The sequence below is a fragment of the Strix aluco genome, chromosome 3 (genome assembly GCF_031877795.1).
Source record: "Strix aluco isolate bStrAlu1 chromosome 3, bStrAlu1.hap1, whole genome shotgun sequence".
In the NCBI taxonomy this organism is placed as follows: domain Eukaryota; kingdom Metazoa; phylum Chordata; class Aves; order Strigiformes; family Strigidae; genus Strix; species Strix aluco.
In genome coordinates, this window is record NC_133933.1 from 10,256,057 (window position 1) to 10,271,386 (window position 15,330).

The window sequence follows — 15,330 nt, forward strand, 5'->3', positions numbered from 1 at the left end:
TAGTTAAATGCTAAGATCTTGCTAGATGTGTTTATTTCTCCTTAAAGGCAAGGATTCAGATTGGTCCCTTTGAACGGGCGCTCTTTGAGCATTATGGGGATGTTTTAATAAACTCTCAAACCTCTAATAGTTCTGCAGTTTACTACTGACTCAACCGATACTTTGATGGAAATGCAGCTTTGTTTACAGATGGAAAGAACTCATATTGTTCAGCCCTGGTGTAAAATTTTTAAGGCTGTTTATTTTCAAATTAGGTGCTTAAAAGTCAACTGAAAATTAGTGGGACTTTCCTTACTTCTGAGCTTTTTGATCTATGTTTTAATTGTCTGCTCTCTGCAAATACTTTTTATGTTGAAATAAACTATAGTTTACCTTACTAGGCAGCCATGAAAAGTTGAATTGTCAATTTTCCTGATTCAAGTGATAAAAGATGTCTGCATTCTATGCATAGTATGTGCTCCTGCTTTTCTGGTATGCTCGTATTCTTCAGATTCTGATTTGTCTGAAATCCGATTATTTCAGTTACTATAAATCATTAATGATATATTGTCTCTGTGGGTAGCTGTTGCTGGGCTTGTCTGAATCACAAAGGCAGGTTGGAAAAAAGCAGTTCACCTCCTGTTGCTGGGGGCCTAGCATCAAGGCAGTGGAACAAAGTGAGGGCACAGAATATCCCCCCTGCACCCATTACCTTTTTCACCGCGGCCTGTGACATGCTGTGGTTAAACCTCACTGAGCGTGACGTGCCATTGCAGACATCTCACAGGATGCTCTGCCCGTCCCTCGAGTAGGGCAGTTGCGGAAAGCCTCTTGGAGGTGGGCACGGGCAGCTTTTGTGAGCTCCCTCAGCTGTGGTTATGCACCAGTTTTCAGGCTTTCAGTCCTGGCCTAAGCCCACCATACAGTCGGGGTGGTTTTTGTGAGGGTTGTCTTACTGCCAGTAGTTGCTGATCTACAAAGCAGGTCTTTGAGATCATTTGTTTCTCTTTCCTTGCCCTGCCTGGGCTGTCATGGTGGTCGTGGACTGCAGCCCCCAGGACAGTAGAAGCGCTGTGGGGACTAGATGCAGAAGATGATCTGCTCCCTGCAGTCACTGAGGATAGTAGGTAGGAGGGCAGAGGAGGTGGAAGGCTCTACATTTGTCTTCTTGATACCTGTGAGGAAGTTCTCTGAATGTATGCACTATGGCTGCAATGGTTACAGCAATAGAAAGGAAGAAGGGCCTGAAAGACTTTTATTTTTTTAAATGTACAATGTTATTGGTGCTGTGTGCAAGAACAAGCTATCCTCCAAACCTAGAGGTGTGGGAGGAAACAAACTATGAAGTTACATTCCGCCTTCTATTTTTGTGTTTAAAATAAACTTTTCCCTGTTGCTGTTGAAATGTGTCAGTTTAAAGTGTTGCAGTTAAAAAAATACTATGTAGCTGGTGGAGCATCCTTGTTTTGATACAGTCTGTAACCAGAACTTTATTAAACCTTTATCTTTATTGTTCCTTATTTAGCTTTTATCAAGTGGCGATTTTATGCAATGGCATCAAGCCACAGTTCTTCACCAGTGCCTCAGTCAAACAGCAGTGATGCTTTCTTTAAAAAGGAAATGGATGCTACGAAACGCTTTCGACCTGTGCAGTCACTGCCTGATGTGTGTCCCAAGGAACCTACAGGTAATGTTGGTGTGCAAGGAGCGTGAAAATGCAGTTAAATTTGCTAATCTGTTTACAATTGTTCAGCCAAATTCCAGTTGTAGTGTACTAAGCTGTAGTTTTATTTCAAAGTGTGCTGTAATTCTGCTTTATACCACCCAGTGTCCCTTTGGAGCAATGGGAGAGCCTTCCTGTTTGCAGCTTGGTTTTGGATGGAATCTGGCCTGTGTGATTCCACATTATAGCTGTGATCCATACTATGTACAAGAAGAGGGTATATTCTGTCAGAGCTTGTAACAGACCTGTCCAGCATGCTTGGAATCTAGCTGCAGTACTTCTGTGAAACACCCCAGCCCTACTGCAGTAGGAAGCAGGAGACCAAGACCTGTCTCTAGTGCTATCATAAAACCAGGTTTTGGTCACAGTTTATATCTGCTGTGATATATGAAAGCTTAATTTATAAAAAGGAGTAGGTGGGCTGGGATCTTCAGAATTATGAAATACAACTGTCATTCTGGTCGAGTTCAGATCATTAAAAATGTGTTTGTGGTTGGAATTTTGTTCTCTTCAGTAGAAGCTAATGTTGTTGATCTAAACATATTTCGTGAGTGTAAATATACCACTGCGTTCAAAGCTTGTGTTGGTTAATCTGATGGAAGAAACCCAAGTTAAAGTGTGGCAGGAGGAGAATGTCATGTGTATTTCGCATAGACAATTCTGATCCACTATGTTAGTGTGAAAACATGGTTTGCTTGAGATCCACATTTTAGCAAAAATACACTTTTCAGTTTCTCACCTTAACAAACTGTCTTGTCTTTTGTGCCGCAGGCGATCCCAATAATTTATGTGACAGCCCATCTCTAGTTGTGGATCAGCACAGATGGACTATTTATCATTCCAAAGTCAATCTCCCAGCAGCACTAAATGATCCTAGGTTAGCAAAAAGGGAATCTGATTTCTTTACAAAAACATGGGGAGTGGACTTTGTGGACACTGAAGTCACGCCTTCATTCTACCTCCCACAGATCACCAAGGAACATTTTGCATTATACCAACAGGAAATCACTCCGGTAAGAACCCAGAATTAGATGCACGTAGTACTAGGGGCCGGAAGGAGATTTGAGATCCTTCTTCTAATTAGAGATGGTCTCTGCTAGTAGTCCATCATGCAGTTGGCTGATAATTCATTTGTCTTAGTGCTTGTTGACTCTTCACTAGGCATTTCTTGTTTTATAGTCTCACTATTCGTAGTGTGGAAAATCCTGTCTAAATTCTCTCTAGGCAATTTCATAAATTTTTTCATTTGTATTTCTGAATGCTGAGCTCTGCACCAGGACTTACAATTCATATTTATTCTTTCTGATTATTAATCCTTTTTCTGTAAGGATTGTTTAACTGTTGGGCTCTACAGTGCAACATATCATTTTCAGACCTTTGGATCATATATAAAACATGACTGTGTGCTGCAAGAATTAGAGATATTTTTTAAGAGTCTCTAATTTAAACATTTATACGTGAAGTTCTTAAACTATAAAATAGGCCTATTGTCTCAATGATTTCTTTTGTAACAGGAAAGTTTAAGCTACATCTAAGGACACCAGGACCAGTAGGAGACTTCTACAAACTCTTAAAATACAGGTGTCAGTAAGTATGTAGTATTCTTTTTTTTTTTTTTTTTTTTTCTTTTTAACTGGAAGAACATGTAGAAGTCTCCTGCTGTTCTCTGCTTCCTTGGTTTGTAACTTTCTTATTTGTTTGCTGGTATAGAATTGGCTGCAGGAACTGTTACTTCTGTAAATCAAAGTATGTGAAAGTGAATTGTCTGTAACTGAACTATTGCTATTAGTTCACACATTTAACATTTAAAACATTTAAGAGCTCATCCATTAAAATTAGCATGTGATGAAGTGGCAGCTAAATGAAAGAAGATTTTGGGGAGAGGGAACTGACCTGTGATGTAGCTTCTATCAGAGATCTAGCTAACATCGGTATTCTTTAGAAATGTAATTTCTCACCGCTGTGGTCTCTGGTGTTGTTTACACCTGTAGATAAAATTTGAAGCTCAGCATGATGAAACAAGATACATGGTTTCAGCACAGTACTCGTTAGCAAGATGTGGAAGCAATTTCGACTTTGATCTGATTTCATTTACAATGTAAAAGCATTCATTGTGTTAGTGTGATTTCTTGATTATATGGCAAATAAATGTTTGGGTATATAATTACAGTTGATCTATGGTTATATCTCATTATGTAGAGAAATTATTACACCTCTTCCATAACTTTGTGTTCATTTTCTCTTGAGATGTAAAGATACAGAAAAAAACCAACATATTGACTACAGGTTGAAATTTCTGGTACCTTTCACATGGACAAACATCATCTGAGCTTTTAAGAGGAAAAAAATACTATTGTGATCTTGTCAGAATTATTTGATGTAACACAGTTGTGTTTTACTGAAATGTTCTGAACGTTCTGTTTCAAAGAAAAAAAAAATTTTTTTTAAGCCTCAGTATAATTCTTTAATATATTTTCTCTTTTACAGAGAGAAAAAGTTCATGAAAGATGCAAGAATATTTGTAGTCCTAAAGATACCTTCGACAGAACTCTATTACACACCCATGGTACAGTCAAAGCCTTCCTTTAGTTGTTAAAAAGTAATTTTGTATCAGAATGTTACAGCATTCAGTAATGATATTCAGTAATGAATGCTGTAACATACTGATCATCTCCTTTACTTGCTCAAGGACTTCATGAACAATAATAGCTGCTGATGATTTCTTTGTAACAGTAATTGAAAACCCAGACACAGCTGACTAGAAGTATTCATAACCACTGCTGATATTTTGTAGGTTAAATGCTTGTGATAAAAGCTCTTAAATTTTTCCTTGGCATGTTTGCGTTCATGGCAGGTCATTATGTCCCTGGCAGTGTTTTCTTTAACTTCCTTTTATTTAAGATCTGTTGAAATCGTTGCCTCAAATTTATAACAGTTGTTGACTTTGCAATGAAGAATGGCATCGCTGGGCCGTTCCTCTCTCTGCCATGCGGATCACAGAATGGCTGAGGTGGGAAGTGACATCTCAAGATGATTTAGTCCAAACCACCTGCTCAAGCAGGGTCACCTGCGGGAGGACAGTGTCCAGTTGGGTTTTGAATTTATCCACGAATGGAAATTACACAACCTCTCTGGGCAACCTGTTTCAGTGTTTCACCACTCTCACAGTAAAAGTGTTTCCTTATGTTCAGATGGAATTTTTCATGTATGAGTTTCTGCCCACTGCCTCTTGTCCTGTCACTGGGCACCACTGAGAAGAGCCTGCTCTGTCTTCTTTACACCCTCTCATCAGGTATTTAAAAACATTGATAAGATCCCCCCTGAGCTTTTCCAGGTTAACAGTCTTAGCTCTCTCAGCTTCTCTTCCTATGAAAAATGCCCTGGCCTCTTCATCATCTTTGTGCTCCTTCACTGGACTCGCTCTAGTACGTCTAGATCTGTCTTGTACTGGGGAGCTCAAAACTGGGTGCACTGCTCCAGATGTGTCTCTAGTGCTGAGTCAAGGGGGAGGATCACCTTTCCTCAACCTGCTGGCAGTGCTCTGCCTAATGCAACCCAGGGTGCTTTGCTGCACGAGTAAGTGCACTGCTGGCTCGTGGTCAGTTTGTTATCTGCCAGGACCCCAGGTCCCTCTCTGCAGGGGGGCTTTCTAGCTGCCCTAGCAAGTAATGGTGCTTGGGGTTCTTCCTCTCCAAGTGCAGGACTTTGCCTTTTCCTGTGTTGAACTTAATGAAGTTCCACTCTGGCCAGTTCTCTGCTTAGTATTTCTCTGAGTACTGTTAGCAAAGACTACCTGGCAAACTCTTTTTGGTGTCTGCAGCTGTAGCAAGGCTAAATGTCAAGATTTTAATGGAAAAAGTTCAGCTAATATGAAACTGAACAATGGAAGGCGAGAGGCAAAATGAAAAAGTTTTCTGGAAAAACTTCAGCTAATATGAAACTGGACAAAGGAAGGCAAGAGACAAAATGTAAAAGAAAAGACAAGCAAAAGGAAAAGACACTCATAGTCTGGAGCAAGCTTTTAGCATTGAATTTATTTTAATTTATCTTCTCAAAAATGTTAGCGTAAAAGGGTTTATTTGCCAATCACTGTTTGGTCAGGCTTGTCTATATCAATGTCTACAGGTAATGCAGCAAGAAGCATTCAGTAGTTTACTCTTTTTGATCAGATTCTTTCAGTCAGCTTTCCTCCTTCTTTTTCATGCGAAAGGAAGCCCTTCTGTAGTGTTTCTCTGTGACTGATGTTATTTTGGAATAGCTCTTCCTGAATGAGTCTGTGGCACATACTACAAAATAAAAGTTCCTTCTTCAGGCTTAGCTTAATCCATTTTGAAAGAGTCTTATTTTTAAAAGGAGAAAATTACTGTGTCACCAAAGTAACTGGGAGCTTCTTAGGTAGATGGACAGTTCCTAGTAGAAGTATCATTTGGTAAACTGAAACTTTTTATTTTCTATAATTTCTTCTGTTAGCGTAGCCCATCTTCGTCTAACTCCAGCCCACAAGACTTGGCCTTTCACTTCCATAAGAATTGGTCTGTCCAAAGATTTAAGACAGCAGGATGATTCCTTTTGTAGTACAAATAAAGTAAGAAACAAATCAAGTAGGAACTAAAGAGGTGAGAGAAATGTGGGAGATAATGCTGATGTAGTGCTTACCATGTTTGTCAGGGATGAGTAGACTGTCCAGCTGAGGTATGGGCCTGTTGCTTTTAAGTCACTCACCTTTTTTGGCCTTCAGTGTGCCCCCTCTTCATAATGTACACTAAGTTAATAAGCAGGGGAGGAAGAGGAGATATTGGCTGAAGCTCAATAGTCTGAGGTTACTGCATCCTCAGTAAGTTTGTGGACGACACCAAGTTGGGTGGGAGTGTTGATCTGCTCAAGGGTAGGGAGGCTCTGCAGAGAGACCTGGACAGGCTGGAGCGATGGGCTGAGGCCAACTGTAGGAGTTTCAGTAAGGCCAAATGCCGGGTGCTGCACTTCAGCCACAACAACCCCCAGCAGCGCTACAGGCTTGGGGAGGAGTGGCTGGAGAGCTGCCAGTCAGAGAGGGACCTGGGGGTGTTGATTGACAGCCGGCTGAACATGAGCCAGCAGTGTGCCCAGGTGGCCAAGAAGGCCAATGGCATCCTGGCTTGTATTAGAAATGGCGTGGCCAGCAGGGACAGGGAAGTGATCTTACCCCTGTGCTCGGCACTGGTGAGGCCGCACCTCGATGACTGGGTTCAGTTTTGGGCCCCTCACTACAAAAAGGACATTGAATGACTCGAGCGTGTCCAGAGAAGGGCAACGAAGCTGGTGAAGGGTCTGGAGCACAGGTCTGATGGGGAGCAGCTGAGGGAACTGGGGGTGTTTAGTCTGGAGAAGAGGAGGCTGAGGGGAGACCTCATCGTCCTCTACAACTCCCTGAAAGGAGGTTGCAGAGAGGAGGGATGAGTCTCTTGAGCCAAGTAACAAGCGATAGGACAAGAGGGAATGGCCTCAAGTTGCGCCAGGGAAGGTTTAGACTGGATATCAGGAAGTATTTCTTTCCAGAACGGGTTGTGAGGCGTTGGAATGGGCTGCCCAGGGCAGTGGTGGAGTCCCCATCCCTGGAGGGGTTTAAGAGTCGGGTTGACCCAGCGCTGAGGGATCTGGTGGAGTTGGGAACTGTCAGTGTGAGGTTAATGGTTGGACTGGATGATCTTCAAGGTCTTTTCCAACCTCGATGATTCTGTCAATTTGCCTTTTATTCAAGTTCTGCTGGGGAGCAATGATGAACCTCTTTACCCAGCTCAACTCTCTCACCCTCTGCAGTTGTCAGGTCAGCTTACTTCAAGGGAAGGGCTGCTTCTGTGCTACTTGCCCTTGTCCATCCTTCTTGCCAGCCTTTGTGCATCCATCCTCTTAAGTGCTGTGCAGAAGTGGTTATATGGGCAGCTTCAAATTGGAGCATCAAAATTGGGGTGATGTTAGAGGGACCTTTAACTGGCCCTTGGACATTGATTGAACAGTGCATTAAGGAATGTGAAGTGCTGAGTAGATTGCTTTGTATGACTTAATGTTTTCACTGTCAAAGCAGCCAAGTGCAAGCACCTTTGAATACTCTGAGCATGAGACCTAAACTACAAAGGACAACAGAGTCTTTGAAAGAATCAGAATATTTCAGGTTGGAAGGGACTTCGGAAGGTCTTTAATGCAACTGCCATCTCAAAGCCAGTTCAGTTGTGAGGTCAGGCCAAGCTGTTCAGGGCTTTATCCAGTCGGGCCATGAAAACCTCCAAGGATGGAGAATATCTAGCCCCTCAAGGCAGTTTGCTCCAATGCTTGATTGTCCTCATGGTGAAAAAGGTTTTCCTCATGTTCAGTCAGAATGTTTTGTTTCTATTTATAACCACTGTTCCCTGTCTGCCCACCCTGCCTGACTCCTGTGAGGAACCAGGCATCGTTGTCTTGAAAACTTCCTCACAGGGTTTCATAGTGTTAAAGGTAATTGTTTTCCATTGTTTGCTCATGAATGACTACTTGTATTTTGTTTAATTTTAGATAAATCCAGGACAGATCTGGAACAAGTACCTAAGGTATGGTTCCTGTGCACTCTAAGCATTTATAAGGTTTTCTCACATGTAGTCTTGAATATATGAATGTGCTCTCTTCTTTGTAGAATTTTTGTCCAGGCTGATTACTTGAGCTGATTCTCAAGAGGATCTGCAGTGTTCAGAATTTAAAAAGACTTAAGAACAATCTGCTTTTTCTTTTTTTTTTTTTGGTTGTTGTTTCCTGTGGTCTTGATTTTTTTTTTTTTTTTTCCCCCCTTACTTAAAGTAGAATACAATGCCTTTATTTTATTTGTCTTTAATAGTTATAATCTCAGAGCTTGGAAAAATTAGCCACTCTGTGTTCTAGGAGGAAAGGGGAACTGAAGAGTTTGATAGAAACTTGAATATTGCTTAGTGTACAACTTAGCATTAGGTTTAACTCCTTGAATCCTTGAGCAAAGCCCTCTTGCATATATGCTTGCATCGTATATGATGTGGGGTTTTTTGTGACAGGTTGACAAAAGACACGACTCCAGATTCCATTTCAGTCTGAATAATCTTCTAAGTAGATTAAGAAGTCAGAGTGTTAATATGGGTCAGCATCTCTGTGTGAGTCTTGCAGGCTGTTACCTGAATAGCTGTCACTGCAGTGTTTAAAGTCCAGGAAACAAGAATGTTTGAGTGTGGTGTGATGCTATAGTCTATGTTGAAACTTTTAAAATTACACTTCATAAATACAGAGAAGAGAGTACTACTGTCTACCTGGAAGCTCAAGGTTTGTACCAGTTTTGTCAAGTAAAAATAACATTATCAGAGAGATTTTTAGATTAATAGTTCTCAGAGATGTGTAGCTAATGTTACATGTTACTGTGACCAGTGTGTGTGCTGCATTGTGCTAAAGTAGATCAGGTTGAGGCTCTGTTCCCTCCCAGGCAACACTTGCCACACCCTGACAGCTGGCTGGATCCTCCATCTAGTAGAAGCCATGGCCCCAGAAATGAGCAGATCAGCAGTAGGATTCCCCTGCTATTGAAGAAAGTTTGCTCTGATCCTTTAGAGGACCTACCTGCAGATCAATGCTGCCTACATTTTCACACTCAGGGTGTTTAGATCATCTTGGGTACTTGATAACCTGTGCAATTTTGGAGCTATGCCTTCCACTTTTAAGAATATAAGGCTTTGTCAAATCACACAAGCTTCTAAGGTGTAAAGTAAATTGATTGTAAGGTCTGGAATGAATTTGTTTGCCTGGATAAATGAAAATTTGTTTTTTGAAAAATTAACAAATTTCCTGCTAGCTTCATGAGACAGGAGGTGTGTTTAACTGGGGAGGAAAATGTAGGGGTGAGGGAGGCACATTTATTTCCTTTGTTCTTCTGTTTCAGATTTTTATGAAACCAGATTTTGCCTTGGAAGATTCCTTAACATTTAATGCCGTTTTACCATGGTCTCATTTTAGTACTGCTGGTGGAAAAGGAAATCGTGATGCAGCTTCCTCCAAGTTACTTCAAGAAAAGGTAGAACTCTGATACAAGATGTGGTTATCCATCGCAGCTGTTAGATACTACAAAGAAACTCCATTGCTGCTGTTCTGTGCTCTGTGTTGAGACATCACTCTTGTGGGCTTTGTTATCTCTCATTTTACGTCAGGCTGGAGATTGTTAGTAAACAATGCAGGAAGCATCTTACTGAAAGAGAACTTTTTTCCTCTGCTAAATAAATCTGGAAAAAAGAATCTGTATATGGCATAACTGGCTCTTCATGACTGCTAAAACTTAGTGAAGAAGGTATATATTGAAAATTTTGGAGATGTGGAGCTGTTTGTTAGGGAGGAAGAGCAGTTCCATGAAAAGGGAAAGTTAGAGGTTGTACACTTTTTAAGACTATTGCTTTCTTACATCTCAGGAAAACTCCAGATTCGAGGCACTGTGGTTTCTGTGAAATACTAAACCCTAACCTTTTTGTATGTCGGGAGCTTCCTCTTACCTTTTGTTGTCATGTCATCTGCACTGACCCATTTTTGCATTTCACAAAGGACTTGAGTGCATTGGAGAGCATGAAAGCAGAGCTGTTTCTTTCCTATTGGAAACAAGTCTTTACTTGTTTTGGTTTTTTTCTTATGTAGTTGTACTGTAGAAAATACCATAATGAATCATTTTATGGTACAAATACCAATAAAAAGCTTACAGAAGATCTACATAATTTTGGAGTCTGTTTTCTAGCTTTAATTTTCCCTCCTGTTTTAACCTATTAAAGCTTCTGGGAGCTGGAGGCAGGGAAGTAGTGAGGTACCTTAAGAAAAAATAACGAGATCTTCTGGAAGGTGTTTCCAGATTTCCAGGAGTTAGTCTTCCTGCTCTCCCACCAGGTCAGGAGGAAGAAACAGGCTCTGCTGGAGGCTAACTTGATCCTTCATTGGGTTGTCCTCCACACATAAAGTTGGAGGAATACTTCTTTGGAGTTTCTTGTGGCAGTTGCTGTCTGAAGATGAAAAAGCAGTGCCTGGCATATGCTTTAAAGTCACAAAGCATGCCTGGCAGCAGCAGGATGGTCGCTCAACGTGGACTTTGAGCGAAGGAGACCCAGAGCCCTCTCTGATGCAGTGGAGTGAAAATAAGACTTTCAATAGCCGTGAGCCACGCTTCTGTGGAGAGGTGATACAAATACTGAAATAGTATAAACCAGTTCTGTTGCCTCCAAAGCCACATGCCTGACAAATGAGTTGTTATACTGCTTCATATTACTGAAATAGGCCCAAATTTTTTGTTTTACTTTTTAAAGGCTCTGAACTGCATGAGGCTTACACTTACCATGTGTAAATAGACACCCTGCTGCCATAATTGTCCTTAGCTCCAGGCACCATTTTCAACACGATTTTGAAAACCCTGCCTTAAGCACGCATACTTAGGCTATTAGTGCTTTCTGACTGCTGCTGATCTACTTGAACAATTTCCCCTTGGCATTTTTCTTTTCCTTACCTCCTTCCATGTCTTGCCCTACTTTGGGACTGTAAGCACTTTGAGGCAGGTACTGTCATTCTGTTCTGTTTGTTCTACCTTGCTTAGCGTAGTGAAGGGACCCGGGGCATCTGGTTTGGTACAATCACATAAATAAATGATCATAATAACCCTTTCTGTGATCCCTGTGTCACAGTCTGTCTCAGCTTTTCCCATGGGCTAGGTGTGTCACAGGTGGTTGGTGGCAGATGTTTTTGATTAAACATATTACAAAAAAGATGGGTTTGCATATAGTATAAATCCCCAGTGTTAAATACATGCAGGATGAAAATAACTATAAGAAAGAAACATTTTCCAGCTGATTTTCCTTCCATCTCTGGATGGGCCCTTTGAAATTCAGCATGAGGTTTGAGAGCTTGGCACCTCTTAGAAACCAGGTCATCCGAGTATTAGCATTCAGATGAGCATCCTAATGCCTCAGTCCTTTGAGTTTGCATATTCAGCATAAGCCAGAACACAGAGCTTTTACAGCTCAAATAAGCAGGCCAACCCAGTGGTCTGGTAATTGTTTGACATAAAGAAGTAGAATTTCAGGTTCTAAACATGTAGGCATACTCCGTCTCTAGGAATCCCACAGTGCCAGCGCACATAAAATACGCTGTATAGGAACTCCAACTGGTTGGCAGAAAGCAACTGCAGCCAGAGATATCCTGAGGATTTTTCTATAAAGAAGGTGCTACAGCCTTTTAAATGAACAGAGCCATTCCAAAGCCATGTCCTCAAGTACAGTCCAGCTGCATCTTTAGCAGCTTCAATGACCTGAAGTACATAGCGTATTTCCATGTGTATACTGTTCTTACTTGCAAGCCCGTATCCAGAGCTGTCTCCTGGTTAATGGCCATATTTTAACAGTGTCAGTGTGCAACCATGTGGTACAAAAGCTTGGGTAATTTAAAATAATTTAAAATTATTTACTTTTCTACCTTGTAATTTTCAAGCAGGAGAGGCATCAAGTCACCCAAAGTGATTTTGGTTTCATCTAAACAAATGATCAGGCCACAATGGGTAGTTATTTTAATTTTGTTAGCAAAACTTCCTTGTGATATAATGAGACAAATACCTCAAAAGTATATTTGCATGGTGATAAACTTGCCAGGTCGTAACAACACTGTGTGTTTTTCCTTCTCCCTCCTTTTTCTAGCTGAGCCATTATCTGGACATTGTGGAAGTCAATATTGCTCACCAGATTTCTCTGCGCTCGGAAGCATTTTTTCATGCAATGACCTCTCAGCATGAGTTGCAGGACTACCTCAGGAAAACCTCCCAGGCTGTAAAATTACTTAGAGAGAAAATCTCCAAAATTGATAAAGTAATGTGTGAAGGATCGCTTCGAGTTTTAAGACTGTCACTCACCAGAAATAACTGTATAAAAGCATACAATAAACTGAAGTTAATGGCTACTGTACACCAAACACAGCCCACAGTACAGTTGCTGCTATCCACTTCTGAGTTTGTTGGAGCTTTGGACTTAATAGCCACCACACAGGAGGTGTTACAGCAAGAGCTTCAAGGCATTCACAGTTTCCGGTAGGTAACCATCTAGGAAATGAATAAAATGCGAGTTAGAGCTAGAATGTGTTGAGCACATTATGTTGGCTGAAGGGGTTTGTTTTACCTCTGTTTGTTCAGTCTCGGAGGACGTAGTACAAAAGGTACAAAACATAAGTGCATAAGCAGTGTGATTAATACATGTGGCAGAGATAATTTTTTTAGGAGGGGATGACCTTTTAACATCTAGATGCCTTGTACTCCATTCTTGTTTACAGGTGGTTTAGGGATGCAGAGGTGAGAGCCAAGGGGTGGCTGGACCTTCATCTTGCAGGGCTTGTAGCCCACAGCTGAAAGATATTTTCCAAGTGGTGGTCTGCAGTCCTCATGCATGCAGCACCCCAGAGATACAGTTCTTGCTACACAGCTCCACTCCATGCCTGTGTCTTTAGTGACTGACCTAGGCTTGTGGTGTTACAGGAATATGCACAGGCCGTGTGTCAAATAGGGCAGCCTCCAGCCTGTGCTTGGGCTGGAAGAAGCTTTGCAAGCAAAAGCCAGTGCAGAGCTATCAAACCGTAGCTCAGAACATGGTCTGAGGCTGACAACTGGTCAGATGTGATGGGTTCAGCCATGTCTGCTCTTGTGGAGAGCTGTATTTACAGTGGTCAGGGGGTGCTTCCTCTTGATCCGTCCGACTGAGAAATCCAGTTCTGTCAGCGGCTGAAGTTGGGAAGGGAAGAAATAGTGGGAAGATGCTGCCCAAGCTGCTGTTGCTACTGTTTTTTCAGCTGTGTTTGCTACAGTGATGGGAATTAGTGAGTCCGAGGTCCTGTGCTGGCTGCTTCTGTTAAGACTGGATGCTTAGAGCTCCACTTGGGAGATGCCGCTGCACTGGGCAAGGTCCTCTGATATGCAAGAGTATTAATACAGCAGAGTCCTTTTAGCTGATGTAAAATAAGCTATCATAACAGTCATACGCAGTTTAAAAGTGTTGTATGCGAAGCTGCCACTCTGGTATGATGCTAGTAGAAGTAGTGTATGTTAAATCAGCTCTGAGACTTGCGTCAGCCAGTTGAGGAGCTGTATGCTTAGTTTTTATGGGTTGATGCTGGGGTGGGGGGCTTGTTTTGTTTAGAGGTTATGTGTTTCCTGCAACCTGGTGGTTCCCAGCTTGCATAATAAAAGCATGGTTGTTGCTCAATAACTGTGACATGAACGTTCAGACTCTTGTCCCTCTGTTCTGATGAGCTCCTCTTCTAACACCCCTTCTAGCTGGTTTGGAAAAAGACTCAAATTTTTATATAGAAAAGGTCTCAGAAAAAGTCTTTAAAAATATTTTAAAAATTAAATTAGAAAAAAAATTTAAAGAGCTACTTAACTGCTGGGAGGAGAGTTTTTAGAAGCTGTTAGTATTTTTCTTTTAGCTTAGATGGTCCATCTTCAGGCACCTCAGCACAGTTTCTTTCCTCCTTACTGTTCCTACTCTCAACCACTTGATTATGGTGCACAGCCCTTGACTGAGTCACCTTCGTATTTACATGGATGATAGTGAGTGTACTTCTACAATGCTGTGACAACGTCATTAGAATTAGTTGTGTTTTGCAATCATGTAACCCGCACGCTACGTCAGCAGAGTTCAATTCTGTTGTCACTGTGGCTGGTATACGTGATGTCCCAAGAATGTGTCACTATTTTAAAATTACACTCAGATGTGGAACAGATTTGCAGGTGAATATTCATCTTGTCTGTAAAAAGTAGTTTCTATGAACTTAGCTGGTTGCTTTGGTAGAGTTAAAAGTAGCGATGTGAATGGGAAATGTCCCCTCTGCTTTGGATATTAAAGGTTGAGGAAAGTGATTTAAATGCAACATAAGTCATCACCCCCACCAGAGATGCACGTGCAGCTGAGAAGCCCAGCACAGTTGTTCTTAAGTCTCACAGTGGCCTGGGTGTCTAGCATATCTGGAGAAATAGTGTGCAATGGAAAGATGGAGATCTTGACAAAACCTCTCAGTAGAATGTTGTGTTTCTAAAAACCTAAATTGATGGCCTACACAGATACTTCAAACTTTTTTCAAAAAATACCAAATGGATGTTCTTGCTTTTTTCTGAGCAAGAATGCTGCAGTTGTCAAGTGAGTTAAATACCTGATTTATTTTAAGAAGAGATTAACTTCTAAATCAGTATCTCATTTTTCTCAATAATTAGTATCTCTTTTTTCCCTAAATAATTTGTATCTTATTTTAAAAAAAAAAATTCTTGCTTTAGTGTTGTGCATGACAGCTTGTAGAATTTGCTTTTGAACAGACAGCTTTAAATTGAATCATGTTGCAGAATGTAAAGCAGTAAGAAAACTATTCAGATCATCCATATACAAAAATTTTTCTCTTCTTGTCATGCTACATGCAGAAGAAAACATAATTTGATTCTAGTTGTAGCAAAAAATGAATGTTTGATGGTGCTGTGAAGTAATAAATTGGCATCTTCAATCTAGGTTAATAGCCCCAGGGATTATATGTATCAGTTGTAACTGTATGATTATTGCTTGCTACTATTATAGGATAGAATTAAAGTTTTAGAGCTCTTTACCCTTTTCAAGTTC

The 15,330-nt window shown here is 41.1% G+C and overlaps 1 protein-coding gene across 6 annotated transcripts in view; it reads left to right on the forward strand.

Annotated features, from left to right (window-relative positions):
- Nucleotides 1-15,330, forward strand: part of VPS54 (VPS54 subunit of GARP complex) — a 55,041-nt gene that overhangs the window by 9,475 nt on the left and 30,236 nt on the right. For 4 of the 6 annotated variants that reach the window (XR_012622356.1, XM_074817301.1, XM_074817303.1 and 1 more), the window contains 6 exons: nt 1,505-1,666; nt 2,474-2,715; nt 4,190-4,268; nt 8,228-8,262; nt 9,606-9,737; nt 12,379-12,764. Coding sequence is in view for 5 of the 6 variants with exons in the window: in XM_074817301.1 (XP_074673402.1) it covers nt 1,531-1,666; nt 2,474-2,715; nt 4,190-4,268; nt 8,228-8,262; nt 9,606-9,737; nt 12,379-12,764 (1,010 nt within the window). In the remaining variant the exon portion in view is untranslated. Of the gene's footprint in view, nt 1-1,504; nt 1,667-2,473; nt 2,716-4,189; nt 4,269-4,893; nt 4,995-8,227; nt 8,263-9,605; nt 9,738-12,378; nt 12,765-15,330 lie in introns of those variants that run through there. The other 2 variants (XM_074817304.1, XM_074817305.1) reach the window with 2 other exon arrangements.